Source organism: Chiloscyllium plagiosum, chromosome 13 (assembly GCF_004010195.1).
Source record: "Chiloscyllium plagiosum isolate BGI_BamShark_2017 chromosome 13, ASM401019v2, whole genome shotgun sequence".
Lineage (NCBI taxonomy): Eukaryota > Metazoa > Chordata > Chondrichthyes > Orectolobiformes > Hemiscylliidae > Chiloscyllium > Chiloscyllium plagiosum.
Genome location: NC_057722.1, coordinates 55,367,326 through 55,386,569, shown reverse-complemented (window position 1 = coordinate 55,386,569; position 19,244 = coordinate 55,367,326). Strand labels below are relative to the sequence as shown.

At 43.3% G+C, this 19,244-nt stretch overlaps 1 protein-coding gene across 1 annotated transcript in view; it reads left to right on the top strand.

Moving 5' to 3' along the window:
• The window catches only part of LOC122556054 (kininogen-1-like), a 33,945-nt gene extending 20,142 nt beyond the window's left edge, over positions 1-13,803 (top strand). Inside the window, exons 6-7 of the mRNA XM_043702460.1 lie at positions 7,547-7,630; positions 13,217-13,803. Coding sequence (XP_043558395.1) covers positions 7,547-7,630; positions 13,217-13,492 — 360 coding nt within the window. The 3' untranslated portion in view covers positions 13,493-13,803. The remainder of the gene's footprint in view (positions 1-7,546; positions 7,631-13,216) is intronic.
• Positions 13,804-19,244: the final 5,441 nt, after the last annotated feature.

The following is a 19,244-nucleotide window of genomic DNA, read 5'->3' as shown; positions in this document are numbered from 1 at the left end:
AGCTCACCCTCCCGCCCAGCTTTGTGTCATCTGCAAACCTGGAGTTATTGCATTTAGTTCTCTCATCTCAATCATTAATATATGTTGTGACTAGGTGGGTCCAAGCACTGATCCCTGTGATACCCCACTAGTCATGGCTGCCATTCAGTAAAAGACCGGTTTATTCCTGTTCCTGTTTCCTGTCTGCTGTGCTCAGTTGAAGCCAGTGTTGTGCCACAATGCCATGTGCTGTCAATGTGTGCAATCACCTTTTGCGTGGGGCTTTATTAAAAGACATCTGAAATCCAAGTAAACCACATCCCCTGGTTCACCCTCAATCATTCTATTAGTTAAATCCTCAGAAATTTCAGGAGGTGTGGGAAACATGATTTCTCTTTCATTATGTTCCAAAGAAGATTCTTACTGGAACGGGACTGTTAGCTCTGTTTCTCGCTGCCCACAGATGCTGCCAACCTGCTGACTTCAGTATTCCGTTTTCACTTCAAATCCTCAGCATCTGCAGTATATCATTGTTACTCCCTTGCAGAAACCCACCTTGTCTCTGTCTGACCCCCTCAGTATTTTCCTGTTATCACATCCTTTCCAGAGGGAGGCACACCCTGAGTAAGGATATGGCTTTGGGGAAATTGGAGACAGTGTGGTCATTTGGTGCAGAGGGGAAGAGGTGCTTTTTGCTTTTTTTGGCTTATAGTTTGTCAGTTTTTTTTAAACAGGATAAACTGAAGCCCAGGTTCAGGGTCCGACACAGAATGGTAATATCACAGGTAAACTGCAGGTTCACTGGTTGGTGATAATTATTCATGTGTCCATCTGTTACACTCAGATTGAAGGCAAATATGGGAAATAATTGCAGATTACAGACCAAATGATCAGTGTGATTTTTAAAAAAGTCAAATTAAGAGCTAAGTAATTAAAATGGAGATGCAAGGCCAGGTAATGTGTTGTTCCCACATGATGTAGGAGCTGAAGGACAACACTTGGCTCATTGTGTTGATTGCTTGAGGAACTCTGACTCAGAATTGATGAACTGGAGTCTGAGCTCAGAATATTGTGACATATCAGGGAGGTGAGAGATACCTGGACATTGTGTTTCAGGAGGCAGTCACATCCCTGAGATTAACTACCTCAAATTTGGTCACTGGTAAGGGACAGGAGGGAGTGACTATGAGAGAGGTAATGCTGTAGGAGTCATAGCCCTTGAACTTGTGTAACAGGTTTGATATTCTCACTCCCCATGGGAATGAACGTGGGGGCTGTAGGAACGATGAGGAAGCTGACCATAGCAACATGGTACAGGAAGCCATTCAAGAGGTGGGAGAAAAGGGAAATGGGATTGTAATCAAAGATGACAGAGTCAGGGGAATAAACAGTGTTCTCTGTGACCAGGATCAGGAGTCCCGCACGGTGCCTGGATTCAGGATATCTCACTGGGCTGCAAATGAACTTGGAGTGGTCTATATAGATACCAATGAAATCAGCAGAAAGAGGAAAGTGAATCTACTGAGGAAATATGAGCAGCTACAGACTAAATAATAAAGTAAAACCAAAATGTTAATAATCTCTGGATTGCTACCTGAGCCATGCGCAAATTATCGTAGGCTCAACAAGATTAAAGAGGTAAACACGTGGCTCAAAGATTGATGTGGAAGAAAGGGGTTTGAATTCATGGGACATTGGAACTGGGACTGGGGAAGGATGGAGCTGTTCCAATGGGACGGGCTCCACCTGAATCATTCTGGGACCAGAATCCTGGGGAATTACATCACAGCCTCAGAGTGAAGGGATGACCCTTTAGAACTGAGATGAGGAGAAATTTCTTCAGCCAGAGGGTGGGAACTGTATGGAACTCATTGCTGCAGAAGGCTGTGGAGGCCAAGTATTTGAGTGTCTTTAAGATGGAGATAGATATGTTCTTGACTGGCAAAGGGGTCAAGGACAACAAGGGGAAGGCAAGAAAATGGGGTTGAGAAACATATCAGGCATGGCCGAATGGTAGAACAACTCGATGGGCCGAATGAGGTAAAAACGACTTCAACCCCAGGGCATCAATGTGGATTTTAACAGTTTCCTCATTTCCCCTTCCCCCACCTCATCCTAGCTTCTAACCTTCAGAAACTCGATCCCCTGACCTGTCCGGACTTGTCCGACCTGCCCAGCTCCTTTTCCACCTATCCACTCCACCCTCTCCTCCCTGACCTATCACCTTCATCTCCTTCCCCACTGACCTATTGTACTCTATGCCACTCTCTCCCACCCCCACCCTCCTCTAGCTTATCTCTCCACGCTTCAGGCTCTCTGCCTTTATTCCTGATGAAGGGCTTTTGCCCGAAACGTCGATTTTGCTTGTCCTCGGATGCTGCCTGAATTGCTGTGCTCTTCCAGCACCACTGATCCAGAATCTGGTTTCCAGCATCTGCAGTCATTGTTTTTACCTATATGGAATGAGCTGCCAGAGGAAGTGGTAGAAGCTGATACAATTGCAACATTTAAAAGGCATCTGGATTGGTACATGCATACAAAGGGTTTAGAGGGATATGGGCCAAATGCTGGCAAATGGCACTAGATTTATATAGGATATCTGGGTGGCATGGGCGAGTTGGACCAAAGGGTCTGTTTCCATGCTGTACATCTCTGACTCCCTCTCTTCAAAAGGATGATTTCCTAAAGAGTTCAAGTCTTTGTAGTGCAGCAGGTGCTCATTTATTGCTGTGGTTTGAAGTCTGAAGAGTTGGCTGCCCCATCAATCAACAAAAATATTTAAGCACAGGGAGCAGATAATAAAGTAAAAACTGAACTGTAACACTGCTCACGACAGAAGAGCATTTTATCCAGTGGACATTATACTTTAAAACATCTGAAGACTTTTATGCTTTCACACTGGTGGTTAACATTGTGGTGACTTGGTTTTTCAAAATCAATTCATCACAGAGCAATTGCAATAAGAACATGTTTAACTAATCGTACCCGATTATATCATCACAGGTGAAGCAGACAACATCCTTATGGGGATCTGAGGAAGAGGCACTTGACTGGAAACATTAACTTTGATTTCTCTCCACAGGTGTTACCAGACTTGCTGAGCTTTTCCAGCAATTTCTGATTTTGATCCTTATTGAACTTACTTGTGAAAAGCAAGATTAATTCAGATTAGTATTTCCTTATGTTTCAAAGCTGCTGAAAGATGTTTTGTATAGGTTCAAATCTGTGAAAATACCAAGGGATCGAAAATACAGATCCCAAATCTGAACTTGGTGGCACTGGTCTGGTGCATGTCGGCTATTGCCTTCAGCTTACTGCCTCATCCCATACTGATTAAAAATAAGATTATTCCCCAGAATTGGGTCCTTCCCAATATTTTAAAGTTGGCCCACTTTCATGCTGAAATGGATGGAGACAGAAAAGTCTGGTCCTGAGAGCCTCAGAAGGAGCTTGATTCACCACTCAGTTAATGCTGGATCTTTAGAATAATTCAGTAAGGTTCATTCCCCCACTCTATCCCTGTATTCCAGCAAGTTTATTTCCCATTAATGCTGAAAATGTGTTGCTGGAAAAGCGCAGCAGGTCAGGCAGCATCCAGGGAACAGGAGAATCGACGTTTCGGACATATGCCCTTCTGATATTTCCCATTAATGCCCATCCAAATTTCTTTTGAGTTATCTTTACACTCAGCACCTTTTGTAGGCAGAGTTCCAGGCAATCCTATGGATTTGGCCCTCATCCAATTATGGCAGCGTCTGAGGAGCAGGAGAGTTGAAGTTTTGAGCATAAGTTCTTCATCAGGAATGAGGGGGGGTAGCCCAATGGGAGGGTGGTGGGGCTGGGGATGGGGTAGCTGGGAGTGCGATAGGTGGATGGAGGTGGGGGTGGGGGTGGTAGTGATAGGTCAGAGACAAGAGTGGAGTGGATTGGTGGGAAGGAAGATGGTCAGGTAGGACAGTTCACCAGGCCATCCCAAGTTGGAAGGTTGGATCTAGGATATGGTGGGGAGGAGGGGAAATGAAGAAACTGGTGAAATCTCCAGTGATCTGTATGATTGGAGGGTTCCAAGGCAGAAGATGAGGCGTTCTTCCTCCAGGTGTCGGATGACTAGAGTTTGGCGTTGGAGGATGCCCAAGACTTGCATGTCCGTGGTGGAGTGGGAGGGAGAGTTGAAGTGGTTGGTCACAGAGAGTTGGGGTTATTTGGTGTGTGTGTCCCAGAGATGTTCTCTGAAACGTTCTGCAAGTTGGCATCCTGTCTCTTCAATGTAGAGGAGACCACACCGAGAGCAATAGATGACGTGTGTGGAAGTCTGCAAGTTGGCATCCTTCCACTCTGCCAAGGACATGCAAGCCCTGTTCCTCCTCCACCACCACCCCCTCCCACTCTGCCAAGGACATGCAAGTCCTGGGCATTCTCCACTGCCAAACTCTAGTCACCTGACACCTGGAGGAAGAATGCCTCAAAATCCACCTTGGGACCCTTCAACTATATGGGATCAATGTAGATTTCACCAGTTTCTTCATTTCCCTTCTCCCACCCCCCCCATCTCATATCCAACCTCCAACCCGGCACCACCCTCTTGAACTGTCCTACTCGTCCATCTTTTTTCCCATCTATTTGCTCCACCCTCCTTCCCGACCTATCACAATCATCCCCCACCTCCCTCCACCTATCACATCCCCAACTACATTCCCCCCAGCCGCACCCCTCCCATTTATCGCTTGGCTCCTTTGAGCCAGCCCCTCATTCCTGATGAAGAGCTTATGCTCGAAACGTCAACTTTCCTGCTCCTCAGATGCTGCCTGACTGGCTGTGCTTTTCCAGCGCCACACTTTTCAACACTGATCTGCAGTCCTCACTTTCTCCTCCTCCAATTGAGTTTCTGTTTTACTCCAAATTGCTCTAGAACTATTTTCTCTAGCTTATGTTAATATGATCACTATTCCTTTAATGTTCCCCAGCTGAAGCTTTATCCACTTGGCCTCTTTCTTACAAACAAGTCCAGCAATACCTCCTTCCTACTTAATGTATCTCTTGCTAACACACTTGAACAGGAACAGAGGTCCTTGATGTCCTCACTATCCACTCATACTGGGCTGGAAGTGAACCAGACATGGTGCACTTATTGCAGATCCAGCAACAATGAGCCCATTATTGCTGCTTCTCCTTTGCTGATCCCCTTGACATTTCACTGACCTCATTCTTTTCTGCTCCCCTTATTGCCTGGCTCCCCCAGTTCACTCAGAGAACGGGACAGCATAATAGGCAGTAGGAGTGATGCAGTGAGGAGTCTTTCTGAGTGTTTTTATGTATCAGAAATGTACTGCATCAAGAAAATCTCCTGAATACACCAAAACTCTTGTAGTTCCCTGCTCTTTATATTGTTCCTATTCCAGTCTGCATTAGGATAATTAAATTTTAATATTATTACCACTCTGTAGCTTTTGCACATTTCTGTATTTTTCTTGTAGATTTTCTGCTCTGTTGTTGAATAAATGTACTTAATTGTTTTTCATGATTCTCGCCATATAAATGTTGTCCTTGACCAGTCCAGGACATCTTTCTCCCCAACACTTTGATATTATTCTTAATCAATACTATCATTTCTCCTCCTTTCTTTCCTTCCCAACATTTTCTGAACTGGAATAATGAAGCATTCCCGTCCTGTCTCTTTGCAAACTAGATCTCCATTATTATCGCAGCATCCTATTCCGAGGTGGCTCCTTGTGTCTGCAACTCCCTTACTTTAATTAGCAAGCTCTGTGAATTTTTCCTGATTTATTTTAATGGTTATGCAGTGAGGTGTATACTGCTGAGAGAACTGGGTTACTTATTTCTTTCCAGGAATGCCTGTTGAATCACAATTTGGTGAGACCACCCAATCGAGACTCAGCAGCTGAATCTCCACCTAGAGAGAGCTGACTGTAGCTTTAGTACTCACTGATGGCCTGGTAACCTGTGGCTGCTGCACAAAGAACATTGCCTGAAGACCCAGCATCACTGATGTTCCTTCACTGAACAGTGCAATTTCAGGTGTCCACTGAGAGAAAAATCTACATAATAGCTGAAATTGAAAAATAAAATTGCCACAGGCTGGGAGACCAAATTTCAACAACACCAAAAAAGGGCCTTCTTTGCTCCAAAATGTCCACTGTCTTCTTCAACCAAGGATTCACTGTGGTTGAAAGGGCCTGTGTCTGACTCTTCTCTGACAGTTCAGCCCTCACTCCATCTCTTCCCTTCCACAACAGTACTCACTCACCATCCCACCAGTCTCTTCATGCAAAGGACCATTAGCTGCCATTTCTGCCACCTTATGCACCATGCCACCATCAGACACACATAACGCTCCCCTCGCGTCAGCTTTCCACAGGGAACAGTCCCTCTGGGACAGTTTGGTCCACTCCTACCCCTACTCCCAACACTATCTTCACCCCCAACATCTGCCCGCAACCCCATGGCATCCTCCCATGTACTCGCTGAAGGTAAAACATCTACCTATTTACTTCCTCTTTCCTCATTATCTAAAGCCCCAAACACACCTTCCAGACATAACAGTGATTTAGCTGCATTTCACTCAATCTAGTCGACTGTATTCACTGTTCTCAATGTGGTCTTCTCTACACTGGGGAAACTGGATGACACATATGTTCTGTCTACAAAAATGACCCTGAACTTCCTGTTCCCTGCCATTTTAACATATCACCATGTTCGTGACCAACATTTCTGTCTGTGGCTTGCTGCCGTGCTCCAGGGAAGCTCAGCAAAATCGGGAAGAACACCACCTCACTTTCTACTTGGGGACCCTGAAGCCTTCATAACTCGATACCCATTTAATCATTTTCAGCCCTGAACACTCCTTTACTTGTCTTCTCCCAAAACCCATGTACCACACCTTGTCATCACATGGACTGCCACTGCAAACAACCTATTACAGTCACTAATAGCCCCCATTAGCAGCTATTCATTCTCCTAGAGTGACCTATACCCAATTCTTTCTCTACCCAACAGCTGTTCTGTTTGTCTGGGCTCCATTTCCACTTATCATTTACTCCCCGATCCCCACTCCCACCCCCTCCCCAAACCCCGACAATTTATCCACACACCTCTTAAAACTTGAGGTTTCCACCTCTATTACTCTCCCAGGCAATACATTCCAGATTCCCATCACCCTCTGGTTGAAGATTCTTTTTCCTCAAATGTCCTCATCCTTCATATATTGGTATAAAATGCCTCAGTCTCCTAAAATACATGAACATTTCTTCTGCTCATCAAATGGATAAGCAAGTTTCAAATGAACGTATAAAGTGCTTGCATTTGTAATCATTGATGGTATCATTTCACCCTCTCTTTTTTAGCAGATCTTCATCAAGTGGGTTAAGTTTTGTCACAATACATGTATAGAGGAGCCATTTTAACAGTTAATTAAACCTTTACAAATCAACAAGTTAATTCAAACAGTGCTGATAAAAATTGTTCCCAACAGTTTCATTACCTGATGAAATTATATTCTTGCCTCTTGTACATTTGGATTTTTAAAGTAAATTTTTTTTGTGTCTTCTAGCTATACTGTAAGTCGCAAGTGTATATCAAGCATTGGTTGAATTTTATGAATGTATTCGTGGATTGTAATGTTAGCAAGTTGGAGGTAATTCTAAAATTCATTTTATATTGGTGTTAACTTTTATATGAATTGCATTTGGTTGCAATAGTTGAACCATTTAGTATCTATGTCTGCTTTAAGGAGGTGATTAATGTAAGTTAATTGAAGTTGTTAGCTTATCAGAAATAAATTGTTCCAGTTCTAGTTTGTCCAAATGCAAATTAAATTGTCATCATCTGGACTTTTGAATCCAGATTTTAACCCTTCCATTATGTTGTTCTTGTATTCGAAACTTCATTTAAAAATTTTACCTTCCTCTCTGCGTGTCCACTTTATTGGACCCTCCTGAATGGTTTGTAGTTGTTGTATGTTCAGCTTCCTAAAATGCCATAGCCAAACCCATACCTTCCTAAATGCTTTTATAACACAGGGCAATGTCACTAAGTAGTCAATCCATTTGAAAGTTAGTTCTTGTTAATCTTGAAGTTTTGCTTTGTATGATTGAAGTTCAAAGTAATAGTTGATTTTGACAGATAGGAATTCAATTTATTAGATATATCCATCAAAGATATTCTTCCAGCATGACAAGAAATTGCATTATTGAATGAGTACTGTCCCAGTATCATTTCAATTACATATTAATTTACTTAATCTTCCTATTTTTAAACTCTAATCGATGCTAAGATTACTGCCATGTGGTCCTGCTTTTCAGTCTCTTCTGTGGTTCTTTAAATTCTATTCTCAGTACCTCATTCTTCTTTCTACCGATGTTGTTAGAGCCCTTGCGGACCATGGCCTTTAGCTCTTCACTCTCCCTCAACGGAATGTCTTGTAGCTGCTCTGTGACATCCTTGACCCTGACACCATGGCGATAGATGCCATCTCAGAGTCACAGAAATGCCTGACTGTTGAATCCCATATTGCCCTTGATCTTTTCTACATTCCCATCAGTACAGCTGAGACACTTAGGTGATGCCACAAACTCGACTCTCAATACATTCCTCTGGTGAATGATAGCCCTCACCATTATCTAAAATGAAAAACTGGTTAGTGAGTGGGATAGACATGATACTCCTGCACTACCTCTTTCCAGACTGCCTATTGGTCACCCCTCTCTGCCTGGTCTTAATCTGTTGTGTGGCCATTAGACATAGTACCCACATGGCTTTCAGCTCTGTGTTTTCACCTTAATTACCTCTGCCATGATTTGAGCTCCAAGCCTGGAGCTCAGATTTTTGCAGCTGGAGATTCTTCTTGGCAACGTGATTGTCTAGGCTATAAGAAGCATTCACAATGTCCCAAATGGTGCAAGATAAAAATTCCAATGCAACTGAGCTTTTCTGACAACCTGTTTTCAGGATATTTACATTAAACTGGAGCTGTGACAGTAAAAAATGATATTACTCAACCATTGGCTGTAATGAGCATGCCAAGAGAAGTACCACGCAATTTTAAGATTGTGATATCCCCTTGGTCAAGCTACAACACATAACTACTTGTATATCAAGCAGTGGAAACAATATGAGCTGGACAGTCATGCAATCCCACAACCAAGGATCAAATACAAGCTCTGCAGTCCTGTGAAATCCATCTATGAATGGTTATGGACAAGTAAGCAATTAGCCCCATCCTCAATGATTGTGGAACATAGGACATCAATGTAGATGACAAGAGTGAAACCTTTGCAATCATCACCTAGAAGCATTGAGTAGATGATCTATCTTGACCTCCTTCTGAGGTCCCCACAATCATCAATCCTAGACTTCAATCAATTTGATTCATTCTCTTGCCATGTCAAGAAATGTTTGAAGACATTGGATGCTGCAAATATTTGCCTTGACAACCTTCCAGCAATAGTACTGAAATCCTCTACCCTGGAACCCACTGCAGCCTTCGCTGAGGCATCTACTCAATGTGGAAAACTGCTCATGCCTTTCCTGTCCAGAAACATAAGGATAAGTTTAATCTGGCCAGTTGCCATCTCATTAACCTCTTCTCAATCATCAGTAAGGAGAATTAAGTTCTAATCAGCAGTTACACTGATGCTAACTTTGAGTTCTGTAAGGGTCACTTGGCTTTTGGCCTCATTGCAGCGTTGATATAAGCATGAACAAAGGAACTGACTACTCCACTAATAGTAGTTAGCGGAGGCCATAACCCAATGGTTTTATTGCTAGATTATTAATCCAGAAACTCAGCTAATCTTCTGGAGATCCAGATTTGAATTCCAAGATGGCAGATGGTGGAATTTGAATTCAAAAATAATATCTGGAATTAGGAATCTACTGATGACCGTGAAACCAATGTTGATTGTTGGAAAAACCCATCTGTCTCACTAATATTCCTCAGTGAAAAAAATCTGTCACCTCACCTGATCTGACCACAGCAATATGGTTGATCCCGAATTGCCCATTGAAATGGTCTAGTAACCCACTCAGTTGTACTAATTGCTACAATGTCTCAAAGAAATGAAACTGGATGGACCAATCAACATCGACCTAGACACCAGAAACAACAATGACAAAAACAGCCCAGTCAACCCTGCAAAGTCCTCCTTACTAACATCTGGGGGCTGCTGCCAACATTGCGAGAGTTATTTCTCAGACTAGTCAAGCAAGAGCCTGAGATAGGGACACTCATGGAATCATACTTTACACACAGTGTCCCAGACACCACTGTCACTGTCCCTAGATATGTCCTAGCCCACCAACAATTAGGAGGGAGTTGCCCTGGGAGCCCTCAACATTGACTCTGGATCCCATGGAATCTCACTGCTTCAAGTAAAACATGGGCAAGGAAACCACCTGCTGGTTACCAGCTCTGTCCTCCCTCAGACGACGAATCAACATTCCTCCATATTGAACAACACTTGGAGGAAGCACTAAGGGTGGCAAGGGGCACAAAATGTACTCTGGGTAGGACACTTCAGTGTTCACCACCAAGAGTAACTCGGTAGTCGGGTCCAAAAGGACTGGGTTTGCAGCAGGTGGTGAGGGAACCAACAAAAAGGAAAAACATACTTGACCTCATTCTTACTAATCTACCAGCTTCAGATGTATCTGCCCATAACCTTATCAATAAGAGTAACCACCACATAGTCCTTGTGGAGACAGTGCCTCATCTTTATGTAGAGAATAACTGCAACTATATTGTGTGGCATTATTTCTGTACTAAATGGGACAGACTTCAAATGGATCCAGCAACTCCAGATAGTGGATCCTGGAGGTGTTGTGGGCTGTCAAAACAGCAGAATTGTATTCCCAGCATATTCATTACTCAACGATTACCATCAAGACAGGCTCAATGGAATGTGCAGGAGGGCATGTCAGAACCAGCACCAGGCATACTGAAAAATGAGGTGACAACCTGGTGAAGCTATAGAACAGGATTACTTGCATGCTAAACAGCATAAGCAGCAAGTCATAAGCAGAGTTAAGTGATCCCACAACCAACATGTCCGATCTAAGCTCTGCAGCCCTGTCACATCCAGTTGTGAATGGTGGTGGACAATTAATCAACTCACTGGAAGAGGATGCTCCACAAATATCCCATCCTCAATGATGGAAGAGCCCAAAACAACAGTGAAAAAAGTAAAGCTGAAGCAATCTTCAGCCAGAAGTGCCAAGTGGATGATCTATTTCTGCCTCCGCCAGTTGTCTTTAGCATTACCTGTACCAATCTACAGCCAATTTGTTTCACTCCAAGTGAAATCAAAAACAGACGGGGATATTGGAAACTGCAAAAGCCATGGGCCTTGACAATATTCCAGCAATATTACTGAAGACTTGTGCTCCAGAACTTGCTGCTCCCTAGCCAAGCTCTTCCAGCACAGTTACAAAACTGGTATCTAGCCAACTGAATGGAAAATTGCCCATTCTATACATAAAATGCAGGGTAAATCTAACCCAGCCAATTGCCACCCCATCAGTCTATTCATGATCATGATGGAAGGTGTCGTTAGCAGTGCTCTCAATCAGCACCTGCTCAGCAATAACCTGCTCAGTGAAGTAGAGTTTGAGTTCCACCAGGCCACTCAGCTCCTGATCTTATGGTTCAAACATTGACAATTGAGCTGACTTCCAAAGGAGAGGTGAGAGTGGCAGCCCTGGGCATCAAGGCTGCATTTGTCCATGTGTGGCATGAAGGAGCCTGGCAAAACTGGAATCAATGGGTACTGGGGGCAAATTCTCCACTGGTTAGAGTCAAACCTATTACATTGGAAGATGATTGTGGTTGATAGTCCATCTCTCACTCCAAGGTATCTCTGGAGGAATTTTTCAGGGTAATGTCCTAGGCTCAAAAATCTCCAGCTGCTTCATCAATAACCTTCCTCTATTATTAGGTCAGAAGTAGGGTTGCTCGCTGATGATTGCATTATGTTCAGCACCATTTGCAACTCTTCAGATACTGAAGCAGACTATGTTCATATGCAACAAGATCTGGTCAATATCGAAGTAATAGTCACATCACACAAATGCCAGATAATGACCATCTCCAATAGGAGTCAATCTAATCATCACCCCTTGACATTCAATGATGCTTACCTACACTGAATCCACCACTATTAACATCCTTGGAGTTAGCATTGACCAGAAATTAAACTACACTCACCATATAAGCACAGTAGCTATAAGAGCAGATCAAAGGCTAGGAATACTGCAGTGAATGACATCCAAGTCCCATGAATGAATGAAATTTTTTAATTAGCATGAAGGAATCCTGGCAAAATTGAAGTAAATGGTTATCAGGAGGAAAACTATTCATTGATTGGTGTCATGTCTAAGAAAAAAGTTCTAAGGTTATTGATAGCCATCATCTTGGTCTTATGTCATTATTGCAAGACTTCCCTAGGAACAATTTTCAGCAGTTTTATCAGCGTATAGAGTAAAAAATAGATAATCAATAGTTTTCTTTCCAGCATATGTTATTGGGAATCTTTGCAGTTGGTTGCACAATGTGCATGCCACTTGCAATTCCTCAGATAGTGCCAGTATAGAGAAAGAGCTGGATATCATCATCAAGAAGCCCCCCGCCAACCCACCCACCCCTGCCAGCATTTTCCCTACCACCGCAAGAATTGCAAAAACTGCACCCACACCCTCTTATCTCTGTCAGAGATTTAGATCTCATCTACAGATCTGTTGCTCCTGATGTTGTCTCCTCTACATTGGAGATACAGGACGCCAATTTGGGCGGCACGGTGGCACAGTGGTTAGCACTGCTGCCTCACAGTGCCAGAGACCTGGGTTCAATTCACGACTCAGGCGACTGACTGTGTGGAGTTTGCACATTCTCCCAGTGTCTGCGTGGGTTTCCTCTGGGTGCTCCGGTTTCCTCCCACAGTCCAAAGATGTGCAGGTCAGGTGACTTGGCCATGCTAAATTGCCCATAGTGTTAGGTAAAAGGGGTAAATGTAGGGCAATGGGTGGGTTGCGCTTCGCCGGGTCGGTGTGGACTTGTTGGGCCGAAGGGCCTGTTTCCACACTGTAAGTAATCTAAAATCTAAAAAATAAGACATGATGATGTATAATCAATAAATGACAATGTATGAGTTGACCATGGAGTGTAATCATTTGCAATTTTTGATGGATTTCAGGGGTATTTAATAACTTTAAATCTCTCACTCCATAGATTATAGCATTTGCGGCTCCTCGATATGTAGGTTGGGGGCCATTTAGCATGCCACAGCCCCTTCGATCACATATTGATGGAAATGACGCACATCCAGAAAAACTCACCACTGCTGAACAAGCTCTTGCAGACAGCCTGGATTCCCCTAAATGCCCAGGAAAACCCTGGAGAGTCTTGCGACAGAATATATCTGCACCTTCCTTAGCTGAAAAATACCCTGACAACAACAACACTGTGCCAACAGCATTTAGTGACCTTGATTTACTGGACTTTTAGTCAGTAAAAGTCTCCTACTGCTTCTGGATTTGCATTGATCCAAAAATAATGAAATAAATATTGTAATAAAGTTTATTGTTGTAAATTAAAGTCCTTTGTTCCTGTCAATTCTACTCTTCTTACAGAATACATTTTTATCTATGGAGTCTATGAAAAGACATAAAGTTGAGGTCTCTAATGGCTCTTGCAGGTCGTCATGGCTCTGACAGCTTTGTAAGTTTAAATAATTTCACAGAAAATTATTAAAGGATAAAAGTAAGAAATGTTCATTATTCACCAAGTCAAATAAAGAGATTTGTTGACAATGAGAATTTGTAGCGATGTTTCATGTGTTCCCAACTGTCAAAATACATGAAGGATGAAAGGGCTAATCACATTTCAAACCCTCTGGTTTGTCACATCAAAGACTTCACTCCTTTTTTAGCATTTTGCTGTACATTTTCTCAATTAAAATGTAGTTAATTGATTTAAACAGAAGCTATAAGTAGCAAAGACAAAATTTTCTTGAAAGAAGGAAAGAGTAATTACAGAACTTCTTAACCGCAAGAGAGAATAAAGACGTGATGTCAAGGATATGACATTTGTGCAATCATGTCGGTTCTCACATTCACATACACACACTTTCACAAAGTAAAGGTTAGGGGAGTTTGTCCCGTACAAATAAAAGTACAAGATAGAGTCCTTACAATGTTGTTGAGGTGTAAAGGTGTAAATCCAATTAGAGAATGATGGTCTTTACATGCCATCCGAGGAGCTTGCTGACTGGTTTCATTTTCCTTTACAAATGTTAATTTTTAGTTCAGCTGTCTCCTGATTTGTTTGTGTTGGTTTCATTAAACTTGTCAACCTGTATGGACAGGTAATAGCTATGAGCATTTTCAGTTATTATTTTTGTTTCCTATTTAAAAAACACTTCAGTCCGTGAAAGTCCCAAATTAAGTTGGATGATGGAACCTAAATACGAACAATCCATTATTTATGCCATCTTGATACAGTTAATATAGGCAGTCAGATATCAGTCTAGATTTTCATATCAAGTTAAGTTTAGATTTGCTACTTAGATTCTGGCAGAAATATCGCAAATGTTTTGCATATTGTCATCTCATTTAAATAATTATTCACAGTTGGCAGGGATACAGAGGATTAAATCTTGTCAACTATAAGGAGATAACTTCAGAGGTGGGAAGGGATTATTTTGGAAAATCTTTTGTTGGCACAGATCCCCGATGTATTCCCACTTTGGCTAAGATGTGCATCAGCTCTGAATGCTGCACTTTATCAGCAACAGATGTGCCCTCCACTGTGGTTGATATCCAAAAGGTGACTTGGAGGAGGTCTCTCAAAAGCAGGCCTTGGGACCAGCACAGTTTCCTGTACTGCTACCCCCTTCCCCATTCCACAGGAGAGCTACCTGTTCCACAATAATGGGCTAAATGTTTGCAAGTACAGTTTAAAGGAGAAAGTGAGGACTGCAGATGCTGGAGATCAGAGCTGAAAATGTGTTGCTGGAAAAACGCAGCAGGTCAGGCAGCATCCAAGGAGCATGAGAAACGAACGTTTTGGGCATGAGCCCTTCTTCAGGAATGAGGAAAGTGTGCCCAGCAGGCTAAGATAAAAGGTAGGGAGGAGGGACTTGGGGGAGGGGTGTTGGAAATGCGATAGGTGGAAGGAGGTTAAGGTGAGGGTGATAGGCCGGAGTGGGGGTGGGGGCGGAGATGTCAGGAAGAAGATTGCAGGTCCGCAAGTAGGCGGCCTGTCTCCCCAATATAGAGGAGGCCACATCGGGTGCAGCGAATGCAGTAAATGATGTGTGTGGAGGTGCAGGTGAATTTGTGGCGGATATGGAAAGATCCCTTGGGTCCTTGGAGGGAAGTAAGGAGGGAGGTGTGGGTGCAAGTTTTGCATTTTGCATTTTGCATTTTGCTTGGTGTGGCTGTCCACCAACCAGGACCTTTGGCTGTCCCATTGGCCTTTCCATTTGTATAACCCACCCACCATCCTTAATTGAATGGTGTTCCTGGAGGCAAACTCTCAACTGACACCTTGCGGTGAGATTGCATGGATGAGCATCTGTTAAAAGTTATCACCTTTTGGAATGGCTCTGATTGCTGATGAAAGACTAAAGGCAATACTTTTCTAGCTGTAAAATCTGTGAAATTAAAGTCAGTTGTAGAAATGGGGATTTTTGATCATTCTACACTGAGATGGTCCATGGGTTTGATGCCTATCATTTCTGACTCCTCGTACTCTTTGCAAGTCATGTCTAACTAGACAATGTAATTTATGATTATGGCTATCATGATCTACTTCATTCCAGTTAGTCATTCTAACACAGACATAAAGGCAGGTAGTGCAGGAGTCTTCTGTGGCTATCCCCATTTCAAACAAGTAAGCTGTCTTGGAAAATGTAAGGGGTGATGAATTCTCAGGGGAATATAGCATAAACAGCTAAGTTTCTGGTATTGAGACTGGCTCTAATGCAATGAGAGATACGTCTGGTTCCAAGAGATTGATTGTTTCAGGGGACTCTCTAGTCCAAGGCACAGAAAGACATTTCTGTGGCCAGCAATGAAAAAGCAGAATGGTGTGTTGCTTCCCTGGTGCCAAGATCAAGGATGTCTCAGAGAGGGTGCAGAATGTTCTTAAGGGGGAGAGTGACCAGCAGGAGGTCATTGTACACATTGGAACCAACGACATAGGAAGGGAAAAGGATGAGATTCTGAAAGGAGAATACAGAGAGTTAGGCAGGAATATAAAAAGGAGGTCCTCAAGAGTAGTAATATCTGGATTACTGCTGGTTCTACGAGCTAGTGAGGGTAGGAATAGGACGACAGAGCAGATGAATACATGGTTGAGGAACTGATGTATAGGAGAAGGATTCACATTTTTGGATCATTGGAATCTCTTCTGGGGTAGAAGTGACCTGTAGAAGAAGGACGGATTGTACTTAAATTGGAAGGGACTAATATACCCGTACATGAAGGACAGGTTGCACCTGAACTGGAGGGGTACAAATGTTCTGGGTGGGAGATTTGTTAATGTGATTCGGGAGGGTTTGAACTAGTTTTGCAAGGGGGTGGGAACCAGAGCTACATAACTGAGAGGGGGTTAGTTGTAGATGGGGCAGTGACAGGATGTAGGGAATCTATTGGGAAAGTTTTTCACGCGATGAAACAAAGGGATCGGTTAAAGTGTGTCTGCTTTAATGCAAGGAGTGTCAGAAATAAGAGTGATGAAATTAGAGCATGGATCAGTACTTGGGGCTATGAAATTGTGGCCATAACAGAGACATGGGTTTCACAGGGGCACGAATGGTTGCTAGATGTTCCAGGATTTAGAACGTTTAAAAAGAACAGGGAGGGTGGAAAAAGAGGAGGGGGGTGTAGCATTACTAATCAAAGAGTACATCACAGCTATGGAAATGAAGGTTGTCAAGGGAGGTTTGTCTACTGAGTCAGTCTGGGTGTAAGTTAGGAACAGCAAGAGAGCAGCCACCTCATTGGGGGTTTTCTACAGATCCCTAATAGCAGTAGGAAGATTGAAGAACTCATAGGCTGACAGATTTTGGAAAAATACAGATGTAGTAGGGTTGTTGTTATGGGTGTCTTCAACTTTCCCAATATTGACTGGAACCTCCTTAGTGCAGATGGTTTGAATGGAGCCATTTTTGTCAGGTGTGTTCAGGAGGGTTTCCTTACTTAGTATGTAGACAGACCGATGAGGGGAGAAGCCATTTTGGATTTGGTGCTCGGCAATGAACCAGGACAGGTGTCAGATCTCATGATGGAAGAACACTTTGGTGACAGTGACCACAACTGCCTCACATTTACCATAGCCTTGGAGAGGGAAAGGAGGAGTTACCAAGGGAAGATATTTAATTGGGGAAAAGGAAATTATAACGCTATCAGACAGGAGTTGGGAAGTACAGAATCGGAGCAATTGTTCCACAGAAAGGGCACAACAGACATGTGGAGACTGTTTAAGGAGCAGTTGATGCGAGTGATGCACAAATTTGTTCCTCTGAGACAAGCAAGAAGGGGTAAGGTTAAGGAGCCTTGGATGATGAGAACAGAGGAGCTTCTTGTCAAAAAGAAGGAGGCAGGTTACATAAGGTGGAAGAAGCAAGGATCTAGTACAGCTTTGGAGGATTATAGGCTTACTAGAAAGGAACTCAGAAATGGACTGACGAGAGTCAGGAGCCACAAAAAAGGCTCAGTAGGAAAGATTAGGGAGATCTCAAAGGCATTTTACTCATATGTGAGGAAAACAAGAATGATCATGGAGAAGGTAGGTCAGAGATAGCGTAGGGAACTTGTGCATGGAGTCTGAGCAGACAGGGAAAGCCCTAAATGAGGTTTTTGCTTCAGTTTTCTTAAGGAAAGGGACCTTGTTGTGAATGAGAACTTTGAGGAGCTGGGAAACAGGTTTGAACAGATCATGATTGAAGAAGTTGATGTGCTGGAAATTTTGGCAGACGTTAGGATTGATAAGTCCCCAGGGCCAGACCAGATTTATCCTAAGTTGCTCTGGGATGTGAGAAAGGAGGTTGCTAAGCCGCTGGCGAAGATCTTTGCTTCCTCACTCTCCATGAGAGTCGTACCGGATGATTAGAGGGAGGTGAATATTGTTTCACTTTTCAAGAAGGGGAATAGGGAAATCTCCGGCAATTACAGACTGTGGTTAGCATCATTTTGGAAAGAATTCTGATGGATAGGATTTATGACTATTTGGAAAAGCATAGCGTGATTAAAGGCAGTCAGCATGGCTTTGTGAGGGGCAGGTCATGCCTCACAAATCTTATTGAGTTCTTTGAGGAGGTGACGAGACAGGCCGACAAAGATCGAGCAGTGGATGTGGTGGATATGGATTTCAGCAAGGCATTTGATAAGGTTCCCAATGGTAGGCTCATTCATAAAGTCAGGAGGTATGGGATAGAGGGAGAATTGGCTGTCTGGATTCAGAATTGGGTTGGCTGACAGAAAGCAGAGAGTGGTTGTTGATGTATTATGCCTGGAGGTCAATGGTGAGTGGTGTTCTTGGGCCTCTGCTCTTTGTAGTTTTTATAAATGACTTGGATGAGGAGGTTGAGGGGTGGGTTAGTATATTTGCCAATGACACAAAGGATGGAGGTACCGTTGATAGTATTGAGGGCTGTTGCAGGCTGCAGCGTGACCTAGACAGGATGCAGAGCTGGGCTGAGAAAATGCAGATGGAGTTCAAACTGGATAAATGCGAAGAGATGCATTTTGGAAGGTCGAACTTGAAATCTGAGTACAGGATTAAAGACAGGATTCTTGGCAGTGTGGATGAACAGTGGGATTTTGGTGTTCAAGTGCATAGATCCCTCAAAGTTGCCACCCAAGTGGATAGGGTTGTTAAGAAAGCATATGGTGTTTTGACTTTCATTAACAGGGGGATCGAGTTTAACAGCCGTGAGGTTTTGCTGCAGTTCTACAAGACCCTGCTAAGACCACACTTGGGATATTGTATCCAGTTCTGGTCGCCCTATTATAGGAATGATATGGAAGCTTTGGAGAGAGTGCAAAGAAGGATTACCAGGATGCTGCCTGGACTGGAGGGCTTGTCATATGAAGAGAGGTTGACTAAGCTTGGACTTTTCTCTCTGGCGAGAAAGAGGAAGAGAGGTGACCTGATCGAGGTATACAAGGTAATGAGAGGCATGGATAGCGGCAATACCCAGAAAGAGCGGGAGCAGCGGAGGAAGTGACGGCAAGCAGAGGGGCAGCCGGGA